This window comes from Sorex fumeus, unplaced genomic scaffold (genome assembly GCF_029834395.1).
Source record: "Sorex fumeus unplaced genomic scaffold, SorFum_2.1 ptg000006l, whole genome shotgun sequence".
NCBI lineage: Eukaryota > Metazoa > Chordata > Mammalia > Eulipotyphla > Soricidae > Sorex > Sorex fumeus.
In genome coordinates this window covers 4,305,276-4,322,462 of record NW_026606063.1, presented here as the reverse complement: position 1 = coordinate 4,322,462, position 17,187 = coordinate 4,305,276, and the positions used below count along the sequence as shown (strand labels likewise).

The window sequence follows — 17,187 nt, the reverse complement described above, 5'->3', positions numbered from 1 at the left end:
GGCACAGCCGGCCAGTTGATCCCTTGGAAGTGAGATTTGCTAAGACGAAGTGGTATCACCTGGTTTAATTAAATAAACAAAGTCTCCTAGAATGTGGCCCAGAGTTGGAGCGAGTGAATGCGCAAACCAGCCTCTGTTTGCAGGATCCCTCCCACCGGCCGCATCCTGGCAGCATCGTCCTGTTTCCTGTTTCCGTCCTGCTTCCTGTTTCCGTTTCCTTCTTCTTGTCTCCTTTGGTGCACGAGCGAATTCAGAGGTGGGACAGGATCGCCCTTTGCAGGCAGAACTTTCTGAGCCACATGGACCCTCGTGCTGTGGCTTCTGAGCCCGGAGTTGGAGATGGCCTCTTTCGAAGGAATGTTCCAGAAGCCCTTCATGAACAGCCCCGGGAAGGACTGATCTCCTGCAGCTCTTTCCTTTAGGAGGGCTCAGTGATTCGGAAACTTTCTTGGCCAAGCCAGTCTCCAGCTTGCCCCCACTGGGGACGTTAACGTGTCTTTAGCCCTAAAGAGGATTCTAAACTCTGACCAAAAACATCGTAATAGCTACACATCTGCATTTCTATCTCTCTCTCTATAGCAAAGCCATCTTTGCTTGGTGTGTGCCCACCTAAGGAGGGTCTTCCCTCTGCTGTGTACCACGAGACCCACGTGGGTGGTGAGCTTTGACGGGTAACCTATCTGTGTTTTTTTCCGTTTTCGCAAACCCACCAGAGTCCAGGCCTTTAGTCTTTCCCTTTCCCAAAATAATGAAGGCACTGGAAAGACCCACCCCACCCCGCCAGGCCCCTTTGGCCCCTCTGACATGAGAACTCGCACATTTCTTCTTTGCCGTGTTCTTAGACATGGTATGAGTGAGATGGACAGATGTTGATACTGTCCATGACTTGAGGCTTGTCCAGCCCAGCCCAGCCCAGCCTCTCTAGAGACGTTTCTCACATGTGGCCTCATTCTGTCCCCTTCTGCCCTCCCTGGAGTCTTCCTGCACTTAGAACCCGCCAGCGCTGTGTGGATGGAGAGGAGGCTGTTTGCTATCCTCCCTCCCCCTGGGCTCTGTTGAGGTCAGACTCCCCTCCAGAAGGGTCCCTGGGAGAGACCCGGATGCACTCGGTCAGTTGGCTCGGCTCTGGTGAGAAGCCAACCCTGACTGAGCCCATCTTTGGCCTCGCAAGGGAGCAGACCACTCTGCCTCCCTCTCCCAGGGGGCTCAGCTGGTTTTGCTGTGTTGGTGCTTTGTTCCCCGGTAGGTGGGGCCTCCTGCATCCCTGCCCAGGGAGCATGGCACACCCGGGGCACAGGCAGCCCTCCCCACCACACGTCATTCTGCCTGCTGAGTGAATGGCATGGTGGAGAGAACCCTGCCCGCTCACTCACTTTTTTTTTTTTTTGGCCCATCACTGGGGTTTCATTTTCACGTTGTTATCTGGCAAGTTTAAACTTGGTTCATTTTTTAGGTTTTATTTATTTATTCATTTTTTAATTTTTATTAGTGAGATACCATGAGGTACAGTTGTGGACTTACAAATTTTGTGCTTGGGTTTCAATTATACAATGATCAAATACCCATCCCTCCACCAGTGCCCATTTCCCACCACCACGGATCCCAGTATCCCTCCCACCCTCATCCCCCCCATCCCCCGCTGCCTCTGTGGCATTCCCTTCTGTTCTCTCTCTCTTATTGGGTGTTGTGGTTTGCAAAAGACGCGTTGGGTGACAATCATGTTTGGTCTATAGTCTACTTTCAGCATGCTTCACCCATCCTGGGAGGATCCTCCCAACACCCTTTATTTGGTGCTCCCTTCTCTATCTGAGCTGCCTTTACCCCTAGAGTGTGCGGCTGGCCTTCAAGTCGTGGAGTAAACTTCCTGGTAATTATCTCGGCTATTCCTGGGTGTTAGTCTCCTATTTTGTTACTTTATGTCCCCCAGATGAATGCAATCTTTCTATGTCTATCCCTCTCTTTCTGACTCATTTCGCTTAGCATGATACTTTCCGTGTAGTACCACTTGTATGTAAATTTCATGACTTCGTCTTTTCTTACAGCTACATAGTACTCCATTGTGTAGATGTACCAAAGTTTCTTTAACCATAAACTTGGTTTTTTTTAGTGGAGTACTGTTATTTATTCAGCCATTGATTAAGCTGATTGAATTGGGCATGACCGCCACATTACTTGCCTTCTTGCTCTCTCTCTCTCTCTCCTTTTCCTTTTGTGCATTATGGTTTGCAATACATAAACCTGATTTTTTAAATTATTTTTTAAATTTTATATTTAATATAAAATATTTTATATTTATAAAGTTGTTGGGCTGGAGCGATAGCACAGCGGTAGGGCGTTCGCCTTACAAGCGGCCAACATGGCCGACCCGAGTTCGATTCCTCTGCCCCTCTCGGAGAGCCCGGCAAGCTACCGAGAGTATTCGATATGCCAGACACAGTAACAACAAAGTCTCCAATGGAGACGTTACTGGGCCCACTTGAGCAAAGTTGTTCACAGTAATTGATTACATTAAAATATCTCAACACCAAACCCATCACCATTACACCTTCCCACCGCCATTATTTCAAATTTTCCCACCATCCAAGCCTGCCCCACAGGGGTAATTTACTTTGTGTTGCTTGTTATCAATAGTACGAGATGTCACTTGGTGGCTTTTGCAGCCACATGCTCCTGGAATTCTAAAATTTTATTTTATTTTATTTTGCTTTTTGGGTCACACCCGGCAATGCACAGGGGTCACTCCTGGCTCTGCACTCAGGGATTACCCCTGGTAGTGCTCGGGGGACCATATGAGATGCTGGGAATCGAACCCGGGTCAGCTGCGTGCAAGGCAAACACCCTACCCGGAATTCTAAAATTTCAAATATTTGGGGTCAGAGGCATCTCTGGGGCATGCTGTTCCCTTCTGAGATTCATCTGAGAGTCTCTGGATCATGGCTGTTAATCTGCTCCCTCACTTTTTATTACTTTTTAAAAAAATTTTTTTATTATTGAAACACCATGAGGTACAGTTGTAGACTTACAAATTTTGTGCTTGGGTTTCAGTTATACAATGATCAAATACCCATCCCTCCACACCAGTGCCCATTTTCCACCACCATGGATCCCAGTATCCCTCCCACCCCCCAACCCCCCTGCCTCTGTGGCAGGGCATTCCCTTTTGTTCTCTCTCTCCTTTTGGGTGCTGTGGTTTGCAAAAGAGGCAACGAGTGGCCATCCTGTTCGGTCTAGAGTCTACTCTCAGCATGCATCTCCCATCCTGGGCTCCCTCACAACTTAAGTTGGCATCTCAACCCTTGAGGGACTCGTGGGCAGTCGAGCCTAGAAAGCATTAATTAAGATGAAATGAGGCCACCAAGGAGGGCCATAATGATGGGACAGGGGTCGTGGCTTTGTAAGAAGGTGCCTGGGGAGTTTGGTCTTTAGTCCCTGTGAGGACATGGCAAATGGCAGCCTGTGAGGGGCAGGAGGGGTTTCCTCACAGAGAGGCCCGGGCTGCCTCCTGAGCAGAATTCTCTCGAAGACGAGCAAAGATCTGCATTGGTTGTATGAGCTGCTCGAGGAATGGCATTTTGTCGTGGCCCCGTAGGAGGGGAACTTGTCCACGTGTGATGTGTGTGGGAGTAGTGGGTTGGCGTGAGCACTCAGTTCCTATGACCTGTGACAGAGCCCTGAATGAAACAGACAGTTCGCTGCTGTGGGCAACCAGAAAAAAACCTATTAGCATCATTTGTGGCTTTCGGTGTTTTTACATTACCTGCAACCAAACCACAGGTAATGATCAGTTTTGATTTGGGTGTCCTTGGATGAGACGCAGAAAACGTGGAACCTTCTTCCCCCAAGTGGCCCGTTGTGTTATAATTTGCAGCATGTGGTGAGGCCCCGAATGGTTTTGCTTCTTTCAGTGTCTCTCCATCGACAGAAAGGAAATGGACATACGTTGAGCTCTTTGGAGAAAATTTCTGTACAGCTGGAGAAGGAACCAGAGGGAGAAATAGGCCTTTCTGGGACTGGGGAGTGAGCTGGTCCTGTGGTAACACCAACCATGCCTGTGTCCTCTACTTACTCCATCAATTGTTTGGGTTTTTTGTTTTCTGGGTCGCACCCAGCAGTGCTTGGGGGTTATTCCTGGCTCTGTATTCAGGAGTCACCCACGGTGGTGCTTGGGAGACCACCTGGGATGCCAGGAGTCGAACCCGGGTTGACTATGTGCAAGGCAGACAGCCTCCTCACTGGACTACCACTCCGGTCTGAATCTATTGTTTTTGTTTTGTTTGAGGGTCACACCCTGTAGTGCTCAGGGCTCACTTCTGGCTCTGAGCTCTGGGATCGCTTCTGGTGGGGCTTGGGGAACCACGTGTGGAGCTGGGGAAAGAACCCAGATCTGTGTGCAGTGCAAAGCAAACACCTCCAACCCTCCCAGGCCCCAGATGGATTGTTTTTTAACACCTCTTTCAGAATGGAAACTTGAATATATTTCATCTTCTCATCATCTAGTATTTTTGATAGAAATTATATATAATGTCTATGCAGATATATGATAATCAGCTAGTATTTATGATTTCATTTCATTCATTTCATCATCCTGTTATTCGTCGATTGCCTCGAGCAGGCCCCACTAACGTCTCTTTCATCCTAGCCCTGAGATTATATTCAAGGCTCTTTAGGAGAATGAGACCCATCATTGTTACTGGTATTTGGCATATTTGGTACGCCACGGGGAGTTTGCCAGACTCTGCCCTGTGGGCAGGCTACATTCGATACCCTGCAAGTTTGTCCAGAGTAGGAATGAGATAATGAGATATCATAAAAAGATGTTCTGATAAGATGTCGCGTGGCCGCGAATGCGGCCGCGCGGTTCCTGGAGCTGCATTTTGTAGTCTTTGAGTCTTGGCCGTTGATGGGATTACACGGCGCCAGGGGGCCAGGTGGTGGGTGTGACCCCCGCCTACTGGGATTTGGAGGATCTGGGTGGAAGATGCTTGACTCCAGTCCGAGTAGGCTTGGAGATCTCGGCCCCAGAACCCGTGTGGCTTTGTCCCTCTGCCAGTACCTTCATGTGTGTGGAGAGTGGTCTCAGCATGGTTGTGGCTGGTCCTGGAGGTCTTCAACTGCCGGAGCCCTGGTCGGGGCGGGGAGGAAAGTATTTATGATATACACGTTTATTTATTTTTTTCTTTTTGGGTCACACCCGGCGATGCACAGGGGTTACTCCTAGCTCTTCACTCAGGAATTACTCCTGGCGGTGCTAGGGGACCATATGGGATGCAGGGAATCGAACCCGGGTCGGCTGCGTGCAAGGCAAACGCCCTACCTGCTGTGCTATTGCTCCAGACCAATGTACACACGTCTATATATATTTTTATGTGTGTTTTGCTCCAAGGTAAGGTTAGCAAGGATTGCAATACAAGAATGTCGTCAGGACATCTTCATTATTATATTAATATTTCATTACTGGTTTTAAGAATCTTCTCTGGAGAACTTATTAAGAATAATTCTAAATTATTCTTCATGCAATTTAAGAATTTTGAGAAGCATGGTACACACAGCGTTGCCCAGTAGATCTGAGTGTGGAAGAGGCAGTTCCTGGTGAAGGTGGAAAAAATCAGGCAGCGGGAACATGAGGGTCTCTTTAGAGAGAAAGTCACGTCCAGCCAAAAGTTTCACTGTTGCATTTTCTCCTCTCAGTATGTCACTTTGAAACCGTTTGTGTCTTAGTGTAACTTTTCACATCCCGTTGCATAAACTAAAGTAGTCGTCTGGAATTCCTTGAAGTCCATGGTTTGGCTCCCGCCAACGTTAAACAAATCCACGGTCAGAAATGAGTGTGGATACCTTTCCAGCACTTAAGCCTGGTCACAGGAGATGCTTTGTAAAATCAATAGTCTGAAATATCAGAGGATTATGGCTGTACCAGATACCCCGGATGCCAAGCATTGTTTTAATTACTCTAATAAAAGAAAGCTGGGTGGACTTTGAAAAAAAAAAGAAAAGGAAGAAAGAAAAAGAAAAACCACCCTTGCTTATAAAGAATGTACTGCCCAAGCCAAAGCAAAAAAAAAAAATTTCTTTTTTACAAGTTCTTTTAGAAAATCTGGAAGTATTTAAGCATTTCCCTCTTCTTCTGAGACAATGCCTGTTCCCTTCCAGGGGTCTGGCTTACAATCTCCTCTCTTATGATGACCGCCTTTAGAACAAGTGGACCAGGTGGGCTGTTCCCTTGCATTGGGGGTTGATTTCAGAGAGCTGGACGCCCTTCTGCGCTGGCACACACACGTAAACACAGTTAATGGGCTCGCGCATGGGAGAGCTCGGAGGAGCTTTTCCTGTTTCCTTTGGCACCCCGGCCGGTCCGGAGGCTTGAAGAATACCCTCTCCCTCAGTGATGGAGGAGTTCACTTTGCCAGGGCGTAGATGTGTTTGTGTCACTGCACCAAGATTGATGGTGGGAACGGAGGAGAACTGGGCCGGGTGCTTGAGGACACCAGCCCTTCCCAGACAGAGAGAACCCTGCAAGGGCCCTCACCCTGGTCTAGGCAAAAGATGCCCTTGGGCTTCACACCCCCTCCCCCCACCAACTGGACTCCCAGAATGCCACGGGACCAGGTGCTGTGGGTGGTAGTGGGCTGGATGCCTGTCTAGCTGTGGGGCCACCCACGCTGTGTGGACCTCGGCATTGTCAGGACACTGTCCCTTACGCCAAAGTCCAGCGTTGCTGAATCAGCCTCTCTCTGGCCTCTGGATTCACACACACACACACACACACACACACACACACACACACACACACCATGTGGATTATTTCTCAGGATCCAGGATGAGCCCTGTAGAAACCGTGGCTATTTTGGGAAAAGCTGCCCTTTTGGGGGACAAAAGCAGGCACACAGGAGATTAATCTTCATGCCATCCGGAAGCCCAGTCATTGCCCTGGTACCTCAGTGGGTCCAGGAAGCTGGTGGGCATGGATCGTGCGGATGAACCCAGCAGGCGGGGCACCTCGCTGTCCCTCAGAGGCCCCAGAGCCGGCCTCACCAGAGCCGTTGGTTCCTTCCACCCCGGCTTGCCGCCTTCTGAAAGCCCTGGGCCTCAGACCCATCCGTGTTGAGCCCGTCGTCAGAACATTGCGGATGAGAAGGCTGGAGAGATGACCAGCTGTCCCCATGCTTGCCTTGCATGTGGCTGACCCCGGGTCTGATCCCTGGTACTGCATCATAGGTGATTCCCCAACCCGGGGTCTGATCCCCGGTACTGCATCATAGGTGATTCCCCAACCCGGGGTCTGATCCCTGGTACTGCATCATAGGTGATTCCCCAACCCGGGGTCTGATCCCTGGTACTGCATCATAGGTGATTCCCCAACCCGGGGTCTGATCCCTGTTACTGCATCATAGGTGATTCCCCAACCCGGGGTCTGATCCCTATTACTGCATCATAGGTGATTCCCCAACCCGGGGTCTGATCCCTGGTACTGCATCATAGGTGATTCCCCAACGCGGGGTCTGATCCCTAATACTGCATCATAGGTGATTCCCCAACCTGGGGTCTGATCCCTGGTACTGCATCATAGGTAATTCCCCAACCTGGGGTCTGATCCCTGGTACTGCATCATAGGTGATTCCCCAAACCGGGGTCTGATCCCCGGTACTGCATCATAGGTGATTCCCCAACCTGGGGTCTGATCCCTGGTACTGCATCATAGGTGATTCCCCAACCCGGGGTCTGATCCCTAATACTGCATCATAGGTGATTCCCCAACCCGGGGTCTGATCCCTAATACTGCATCATAGGTGATTCCCCAACCCGGGGTCTGATCCCTAATACTGCATCATAGGTGATTCCCCAACCTGGGGTCTGATCCCTGGTACTGCATCATAGGTGATTCCCCAACCCGGGGTCTGATCCCTGGCACTACATCATAGGTGATTCCCCAAGCACAGAGCCAGGCGGGAAGGGAGGAAGGGAAGGAGGGGTGAGTAAAGACGCAAAGAGCAGGGGAAGGAGGGGAGAGAGAGCGTCTCTGCTGGAAGCCAGAGGGCAGAACCCTTGGCGTGGCTTCTCACATGGAGTGCGTGTGGGCGAGGCAGAGCCTGCGGTGTTGCAGTTCCCCTGCCAATGTCCTTCCTCCTGCCTCTTACACTTTCTTTCCTCCCGACCTATGGCTGACCACTGGGGTCTCCCAGTCCCCTGATGGATGGATCCTGCCCGCCACCTGGACTCAGGTGTTCCGGCCCTGCTTGCCCCCGTCTGTGCCTCCCCAGGCTGTTGGAGCGTGGGGGACCAGAAGCTTTTCCCAGGGGTCCCCCACGCTGGCGGGCGGAGATGCCAGCAGCCGCCTCGGCCAGCGTGGGAACGCGGGCGCCCAGCTCTGAGGCTGGGGTTGCTCAGTGGTTGCCAGCTCAGAGGCAGGGGTGTGGGGACAGGACCAGGCCTACGGGTCCCGCTAAGCCTCCCGTCTCCCTCCTACAGTGTGGCAAGGCGCTGCCGGGGCTGTCCAAGCAGGAGGACTGCTGCGGCACCGTGGGCACCTCCTGGGGCTTCCACAAGTGCCAGAAGTGCCCCAAGAAGCCCGGTAAGTGCCGCGTTCCAGCCCGCGGGTCCCTGGACACTGCCACCCCCTGGCCTCACCGGGCAGACCCCTCGCCGCTCTCTCGGGAGCAGAGAGACTGAGGTCTCCTGAGACCAAACCTCACACGTCTGGTTTCCCGCCCCGGGAAAGTCGGTCTCCGTGTCTGAGGCGACTCCCCCAAATAACTTATCTCATCAGTCCACCACTTCCTGTTGGGTTAGACCCGAGCGTTTCAGATGCGGCTTCAGGCGAGACGCTAAACCACAGGAGTGATCCGTGTTTCAGTGGCCGGGTGCGGGGATGATACACTCACAGCCCGCGGAGTGGGGGGTCCCCTAGGCCCAGCCGGCATCGATGGGGGCTTCCAGGTGCACCTGGCGGTGTTCAGGGGGGTCCTGGGTACCCCCAGGGATGCAACCAGGACTACCCACGTTCAAGGCAAGTTCTCTCCAGCCCTGGGACAGAGTCTTCTGGCTCCTTCTCAGGGAGCAGAATCTACCAGAAGCCCAAAAGGCTCAATTAGCTGGTCCACAGAGCTCCTGATCTCTCCTCCTCTCGGACCTTCTTCTCCGTGAGCGCCCAGTGCCTGGGCCTCTGCTTCCGGCTCAGAGATTTCTCATGGTACCTCCCGGGAGGACAGAGGCATTTCTGGGCTTTCTGTTTTCACTCATTTACTCTCAGGAAAGCGAGACCTCCTTTTCTCAAGTTTCTCTTGTGCCACTACAACCGCGCCACTAATTTTATAGTCGTCTATTGATTCTTGGGGTCTGAGGGAGTGCCCCCAAACCGTGCTCAGACCCTGGGGTGCAGCTGGGGTCACTCAGATCACTCAGCCAGGACGGAGGGGTCAACACTCAGGCTCGAGCGTTGGAGCTGCTGGAACCCGGCGCTGCTGAGGTCACCAGGGCATCCGTGGCAGAGTCCGGGGAAACTGCAGTGCTGGGGGTCGAGCTGGGGTCTCGTACTCACAAATCACACACCCCTGGTCGCAGTATTCTCCCTTGTTGCTGTTGGTTTTGTTGCCGTGTTTTTAGTGCTCTGGGTCCCGAGGAATTTCTCATTTATTTCCCTTGGATATTTTTCTATTTTGCCCGTTAAATTTATCATTAAATGTATGTCACACATGTGATTCGATTATAAATTTGATTGGGTGCATATTTTCCCCTACCTCTCTGTCCAACGTAGAAACCTCCCTGGGACATGGCTTTCTTTGTCGGTCTTGTCTGCTGACAGTTTTTTTTCTCATTAGGATTCGTTTTCAGTGATTTTTTTCCCTTTGGGTGTTGGGTCTGTCCAACTCGCGACTTCTCTTTTTGTCGAAAGTGGATTTCACGGATTTTGTCAATGTTCATTTTCCATTTTTTTGGTTATTTTGTTTTGGGGCCGTACCCAGCTATGCTCAGGGCTTACGCCTGAGCACTGCACCCAGGAGTCACTCCTGGCAGGGCTTAGAGAACCATTTGGGGTGATAGGGATCGAACCCGGCCAGCCCTGTGCAAGGCAAGTGCCCGACCTGCTGTACTATCTCCGGCCCCTGTCGATGCTATGCTTACCCTCGTGAGGAGGCCTGCCTTGTGCAATGCCCCACTGCCTCTTCTGATAAAACGTGTGTTCTTGGGGCTGGAGCAATAGCACAGCAGGTAGGGTGTTTGCCTTGCACGTAGCCGACCCGGTTCGATTCCCAGCATCCCATATGATCCCCCGAGCACTGCCAGGAGTGATTCCTGAGTGCATGAGCCAGGAGTAACCCCTGTGCATCACCGGGTGTGACCCAAAAAGCAAAAACACAAAACCAAAAAAAAAAAAGTGTGTTCTTCATCTAAGGGAAAGGCCCCCAAATAAAGCTGCCGGGGACGGAGAGGTTGTCCCGTGGACATCCTCCCAGTGGGTGTGAGTTTGGTGACAGCCCCACCCGGGGAAGACACGCTTGCCTGAAGTGAGGCGGGCAGCCTGGGCAAGGGGCTGGAAGGCAGCTGGTGTGACGGAAAGACAGGGAGATGGTGTGGCAGAGAAGTTGACTCTGCCTCAAACCCCAGAACCCCATACGGTCCCCGGAACCCCGAGCCAGTGTTATCTGAGAGCACAGAACCAGGAGTAAGCCCTGGGAGTGGCCCCAAACTATTTGTTTTGTTTTTGAGTTGTGCCCGGGGATGCTCAAGGATCACTCCTGACGGTGATCAAGGGGCCATACGCAGCACCGGGGATCACACCCAGGTCCTTTGCAGGGAGGGAAGTGGCCCAACCCCTAGACACACTTTCTGGCCCTGTCATTTACTCTCAAGCTGTCTGGAGCTTGGATCCGGCGCTCCCTCAAAGGCATCGGACAGATGCCTGCTCCCGTCTGCCTGGGTAGACGCTGGACAGATAGGGCAGTGGGCAGTGGGGGTGCCCATCTCTGGCGTCTGGGTTTAGAGGCTGGCAGGGAGCAAGTCTGCATCTCACCACTTTGGCGTTAATATTTCCCAGCTACTGTCTTCTTTTCTCTCTCTTCCGGGGATATCTGGCTCAGTTTCTTCTCTCAACCCCCTCTCCCAAGTCCCCAAAGAGCCAGAGCGCGGCCCAACTTGGGACAAGGAATCCTCATCATTTTTTTTCTCAGTCCCTGCCGTCTGTCCCCGGCCTCGGGTCATTTATCTTGACCTGCGTTTTTCAGCGGAGAATTGCATTCTTTCCCGTGCGTTGGCTAGCGCTGAAGTTCCTGATTTGAGTCGAAGGTGGGAGTCGCAGTGGCTTGCCAGGGTGGGCCAATGAAAAGAAATTCTTCTGACCTAGAAGAGACGGAGCGGCCCTCTGGAAGGGCCCGTGGAGGAGAGAGTCAGGCAGGCGCAAGCCTTGGCCTTTGCTTGGCCGGCCCTGCCCTCTGCAGCCCGCAGACCCCGGGGTCACATTCTTCCTGTGGCCACACCGACTTCCCGGGGTCCCACCTCTTGGCCCAGTGCAGACTCGCTTTGGCTTTGTCTGCGATGCTGTTGTGTTCTGCCCGTGCCTTTCTTTTTCACCCAGAACAGGGCAATTCCGCTGCAGTAGCTTCCAGTTCCTGTTTGAAGGTTTTGTTTAATCACATACAGAAAAGCCTTGCCCTGTCGATCCGTTGTTCTGGGGAAACTTCAAGTCTGCAAACGATTTTATTTGCTGGCCTGAGTCCATTAGAAATGGGCATGAATAAGTCACTTGTCTTTTCGGAATTTTTTTTTTTATTAGTGAAACACCATGAGGTACAGTTGTAGACTTACAGATTTTTGTGCTTGGGTTTTAGTTAGACAATGATCGAGTGCCCATCCCTCCACCAGTGCCCATCCTCCACCACCACGGGTCCCAGCATCCCTCCCACCTTTTCTTGGTGGGGGTGGGAAGAGGGAGGAGTGTTTGTGATGGGGGTCGGGGGGAGTCACGGAGGGAAGTGTGAGGGGCCCCGCTGAAGCCCTGGAGCTCCTTAATCTGATCCAGCGGATGATGCATCATATCAGAAGTGGAGAAATGTGGGTTATAGGGCCAGGGACCAAGTTCGTTGCCTTTTGTGGCCCACTGGTCCCTCTGGCCTTTCTTTTCTTTTTTTTTTAAATTAATTAATTTATTTTTATTAGTGAAGCACCATGAGGTACAGTTGTAGATTTACAAATCTTTGTGCCTGAGTTTCGGTCATACAATGATCAAATACCCATCCCTCCACCAGTGCCCATTTCCCCCCACCCCCCCTCCCACCCTGCCTCTGTGGCAGGGCATTCCCCTTTGTTCTCTCTCTCCTTTTGGGTGTTGTGGTCTGCAAAAGAGGCATTGAGTGGCAATCATGTTCAGTCCATAGTCTACTTTCAACATGCATTTCCCCTCCTGGGAGGATTTCTTTTCTTTTCTTTTTTTTTTTTTTTTTTTTTTTTGCTTTTTTTGGTCACACCCGGTGATGCTCAGGGGTTACTCCTGGCTCTGCACTCAGGAAATGACTCCTGGTGGTGCTCGGGGATATGGGATGCTGGGAATCGAACCCGGGTCGGCTGCGTTCAAGGAAAATGTCCTACCCACTGTGCTATCATTCTAGCCCCCCTCCCGGCTTTTCTGCAGGGTTCCCGGGTTCTCCTTCTAAGGGACAAGAGGAGGGGCCCAATGGGGCAGCTCCCGGTCATCTACACCCCCCCCCCCCCAGATATCCCCTTCCCTGTTGACCTTCAGGAGGCTCCACTTAGAAGCAGGTTGGGTGAAGAGCGGAAGGAAGGGGGGAGGGGCCCTGAGGGAGGAAACACCAGCCAGGGGCAGGAGCAAAGAACCTGCCTTAGGGGCAAAATCGCTTCTTTCCCCAGAGAAAGTCCTCCTTGACTCAGTTTCCCCTTTGCCCGTTGCAGGTCCTAGAGCTGGTCCACGCCTCCCTTTGTACTCACAGTGAACTTCCTGTGACTCGTTGCCTTGGTCATGAAAGTGGGCCTGCAGGGCCAACCTGTACAGGGGGGAGGGTGTTTGCCTGGCATGCAGCAAACCCGGGTTCGATTCCCAGCACCCCATGTGGACCCCGGAAACCACCAGGAGTGAGCCTTGAGCACAGCCGGTGTCGTCCCCAAACAACAACAAACAAAAGATCCTTTGGAGGCTGGAGTGATGGTGCAATGTGGAGGGCACTTGTCTTGCCCAGGCCCAGGTTCAATCCCTGAGATCCCATATAGTCCCCCGAGTACCAGCGGGAGTAATTTCTGAGTGCAGAACTAGGGGTAACCCCTGAGCATTGCTGGGTGTGACCTCAAAACAGAAAGAAAGAAAGAAAGAGAAAAAAAGAGAGAGAGAAAGAAAGAAAGAAAGAAAGGAAAGAAAGAGGAAGGAGAAAAGGAAAGGAAAGGAAGGAATGAGAAAGACACAGAAAAAGAAAGAAGGAAGGAAGGAAGGTGAGAGAGAGAGAGAGAGAGAGAGAGAGACTGTGTAGGAAGGGACGATGGCAACTGTCACTGTTGCTCAGTGGCGGTCACTGTGAACCAAGCTCAGTCCTGAGCCCGACCCCACGCAGCCTCTGCTGCCCCCGGGCTGTCTCACAGGCACGAATCCCCCCATACCCCGAGCTTGTCTCCCAGTCTTGCTGGCCGAGCCCAGCCCTGGGCTTCCCCTTCCCGGTTTGGGGGCTCCTCTGCTGTGCCCGCCAGCTTCTGGAGCTCGCCCGGAGCAGATGCCTGTGGGGGCAGCAGGCGTTCTCCACTCCTGCGCTTTCTCCCCAGGCTCACGGTCTGGGGAGCAGCTGGCAGGCAGAGCCCCTGAGCTAGGACGACACCCCCGGCCTGGAGCTTACGGTGCCCACGGGCCCCGCCGGAGAGAAATCGGTGCTCGGCAAGAAGTTGGCCGGACCCGCAGGCTCCCAAACGCTCCCAGGCAGACGGTCAGCGCACGGAGAGGAGGGAAGAGCAGGTGCCAGGAGCCCAGTCCCGGGCACGGAGGGAGGATCCCTCCTTTGTGAGAGAAGGAAGGAGCTGCTAGTCATAAGGAGGGAGGAAAGTCTTACGATGCCAGTCAGAGACTGGCGAGAGTTGGGCCTGTCGGGGGCGAAGCAAGTGTGTGCGCTGGAGAGCCGCAGGGCACGAGAGGGGCCGGTTTGCCTTCACGCGCCCGCAGGAAGGACAGGCCGCTGGCTCCCGCGCCCGTGTAACGGAGACTGTGTCCTTCCCTTGCAGCTTACCACGGATCGAACCAAATCCTGGAGTGTTTGCAGGGTTTCAAGCGCGTGAACAACACCTTCTGTCAAGGTAAGCTGAGCTGAGGCTCCGGCTTGGACTCTGCGGCTCTGGGGGCTTCTAGGGCGGCTCCCCTGCCCGGCCCAGAGCCTGGCTCGTGGCTCCCACACGTGGCCGAGGTCGAAGGAGAATGTGGGCTTGTTGGAGCCTCGTCGCTGCCCTCCCCCCCCCCCCAGTCGAATCCCCGGAAGCTTGGCCGACGCCCAGAGTGCCTGGTCATCTCCCGGCCTCACCTGTGCTCACGCGTCTGCCCTCATGCTGACTGGGGGCACGTGACAGAGCATTCTCCCCCCACCCCACACACACTTGCACACATGCACACACTCATGCACGCATGCAAGCACATACACACGCATGCACACACACATGCACACACAGCCACGCACACACACATGCACGCACACATGCAAGTACACACACACGCGCGCGCACACACACACACACATGCACACACAGCCACGCACACACACATGCACGCACACATGCAAGTACACACACACGTGCACACACACACACGCACACACACATGCACACACAGCCACGCACACACACATGCACGCACACATGCAAGTACACACACACGCGCGCGCGCACACACACACATGCACACACAGCCACGCACAGACACATGCACGCACACATGCAAGTACACACACACGTGCACACACACACACGCACACACACATGCACACACAGCCACGCACACACACATGCACGCACACATGCAAGTACACACACACGCGCGCGCACACACACACACATGCACACACAGCCACGCACAGACACATGCACGCACACATGCAAGTACACACACACGTGCACACACACACACGCACACACACATGCACACACAGCCACGCACACACACATGCACGCACACATGCAAGTACACACACACGCGCGCGCACACACACACACATGCACACACATGCACGCACACACACATGCACGCACACATGCAAGTACACACACACGCGCGCGCACACACACACACATGCACACACAGCCACGCACACACACATGCACGCACACATGCAAGTACACACACACGTGCACACACACACACGCACACACACATGCACACACATGCACGCACACACACATGCACGCACACATGCAAGTACACACACACGCGCGCGCACACACACACATGCACACACATGCATGCACACACACATGCACGCACACATGCAAGTACACACACACGCGCACACACACACACGCACACACACATGCACACACAGCCACGCACACACACATGCACGCACACATGCAAGTACACACACATGCGCACGCACACACACACACACACACCCTTTTTCTCATCCAAACACGTACTCCAGAGGTGAACGGTCAGCATGCCCTAAGCGCCCCAGGCTGCCAAATGCCATGCCCTAAGCACTTTAGAGCATGTCCCAGGGTGGGTGGTGCATGGGGGGGTGAGGGTGGGCACCGGAGGCAGCACAGGAGGCAACTCAGGATCACCAAGAGTGAGCTTGGAGCCTGTTGGTGACTCTGAATTCCGTCTTACTTCCTTCGGGCGAGTGACCCGAGTGCTCTGACTTGCCTGCCTAGGTTTAGCATCCATGACAGTGGTGACTTGCCTCTCTGGGCTTAGTATCCATGGCGGCGGTGACTTGCCTGCCTAGGTTTAGTGTCCGTGGCAGCAGTGATGTGGAAAGGTGCGTCTGCTGACAGAAACAGGGACCATGGCACGTGTCTTCTGACCTGTGGCCCCACGCTCTTTGTCCTCTCCAGAGTCTGTGGCCAGAATAGAAGCAGGGAATGTTCTAGAAGGTACGGGCGAGGCCTCTCCACAGGATTCCCATCAAGGGGATTCTGAATCACCCGGGAATTTTCTCAGCTAAATCATTCTCACAGCACAGCTGTCAGGGTGAGCCTCTGCTGGCTAACTTCAGGTTTCTTTTGAGAGGTACCTAGGGGTATGCCTGAGTTTGAGAGGTTCTGCTGTGAGTTGTTACAGAGCCTCCTGGGTGAAAGAATGGTGCAAAGCTTAGGATTCCCCACCCCAGGAGAGGCTGCAAGAGAAACTTCCTGAGAGACATTTGCAAATCTCAGTAACAGGAGAATATGAATTGCTGAAGATTAGTTGACACTCGGCAGAACTTACGGTGTCCTTAAAAGACTGTACTAAGTGGCTGGAAGATGAAATTAGATGGAAGGGTGAGCAGGTTCTGTGAATGAATGGCTCTGTTTTCTGCATGTAAACCAAGTTATCGTTTCAAAGATTTGAATAAAATACTGTTTTATTTTTTTTAAGTAATCGTCTCTACCATAGAGCTTCAATTTTTTTTTCCCACTCACAACCCATTTTTGCTCCAGGAATGATTATGTGACCCTGGGATGTATCTAAATTACCTATAAAATCAAACATCAACTGATTCTACCTCATCAACAAATTTATCTTCAGGGATGGAGCCATAGCACAGCAGGGAGGGCATTTGCCCTGCACGTGGCCAACTCAGGAATTACTCCCAGCATCCCATAGTCCCCTGAACATCGCCAGGAGTAATTCCTGGGTGCAGAGCTAGGAGTAACCCCTGTGCCTCACCAGGGGTTTATCATCAAACAACCCCCACCTTTGGTGCCAGGACCAAGAAGCTGGATTCCAGGCCACAGAGAGAATAGCACTTGCCTTGCACGGAGCGCTGGCACCCCTCTATTCCTCTGTCTCCTCTAGGAGTGATTCCTGAACCAAAGCCAGGAGTAAGCCTGAGCACTGCCAGGTGTGACTGCCACCCCCAAATTAAAGCCGGATTCCAGCCTATGGGAGCAGTGTCTCTTCTCCCTTCCTGCCAACCTGAAGGCGGGAGGGTTGGCTATTCTTTGGGCTCTGAGTTCTCCCATGATTGTGTCGGGCCTGGGCACGTGTGTGTGTGTGTGTGTGTGTGTGTGTGTGTG

The 17,187-nt window shown here is 52.9% G+C and overlaps 1 protein-coding gene across 4 annotated transcripts in view; it reads left to right on the top strand.

Annotated features, from left to right (window-relative positions):
- Positions 1-17,187, top strand: part of LTBP1 (latent transforming growth factor beta binding protein 1) — a 190,680-nt gene that overhangs the window by 39,518 nt on the left and 133,975 nt on the right. For all 4 annotated transcript variants that reach the window (XM_056125232.1, XM_056125225.1, XM_056125219.1 and 1 more), the window contains exons 4-5: positions 8,467-8,569; positions 14,206-14,277. In XM_056125232.1, coding sequence (XP_055981207.1) covers positions 8,467-8,569; positions 14,206-14,277 — 175 coding nt within the window. The remainder of the gene's footprint in view (positions 1-8,466; positions 8,570-14,205; positions 14,278-17,187) is intronic.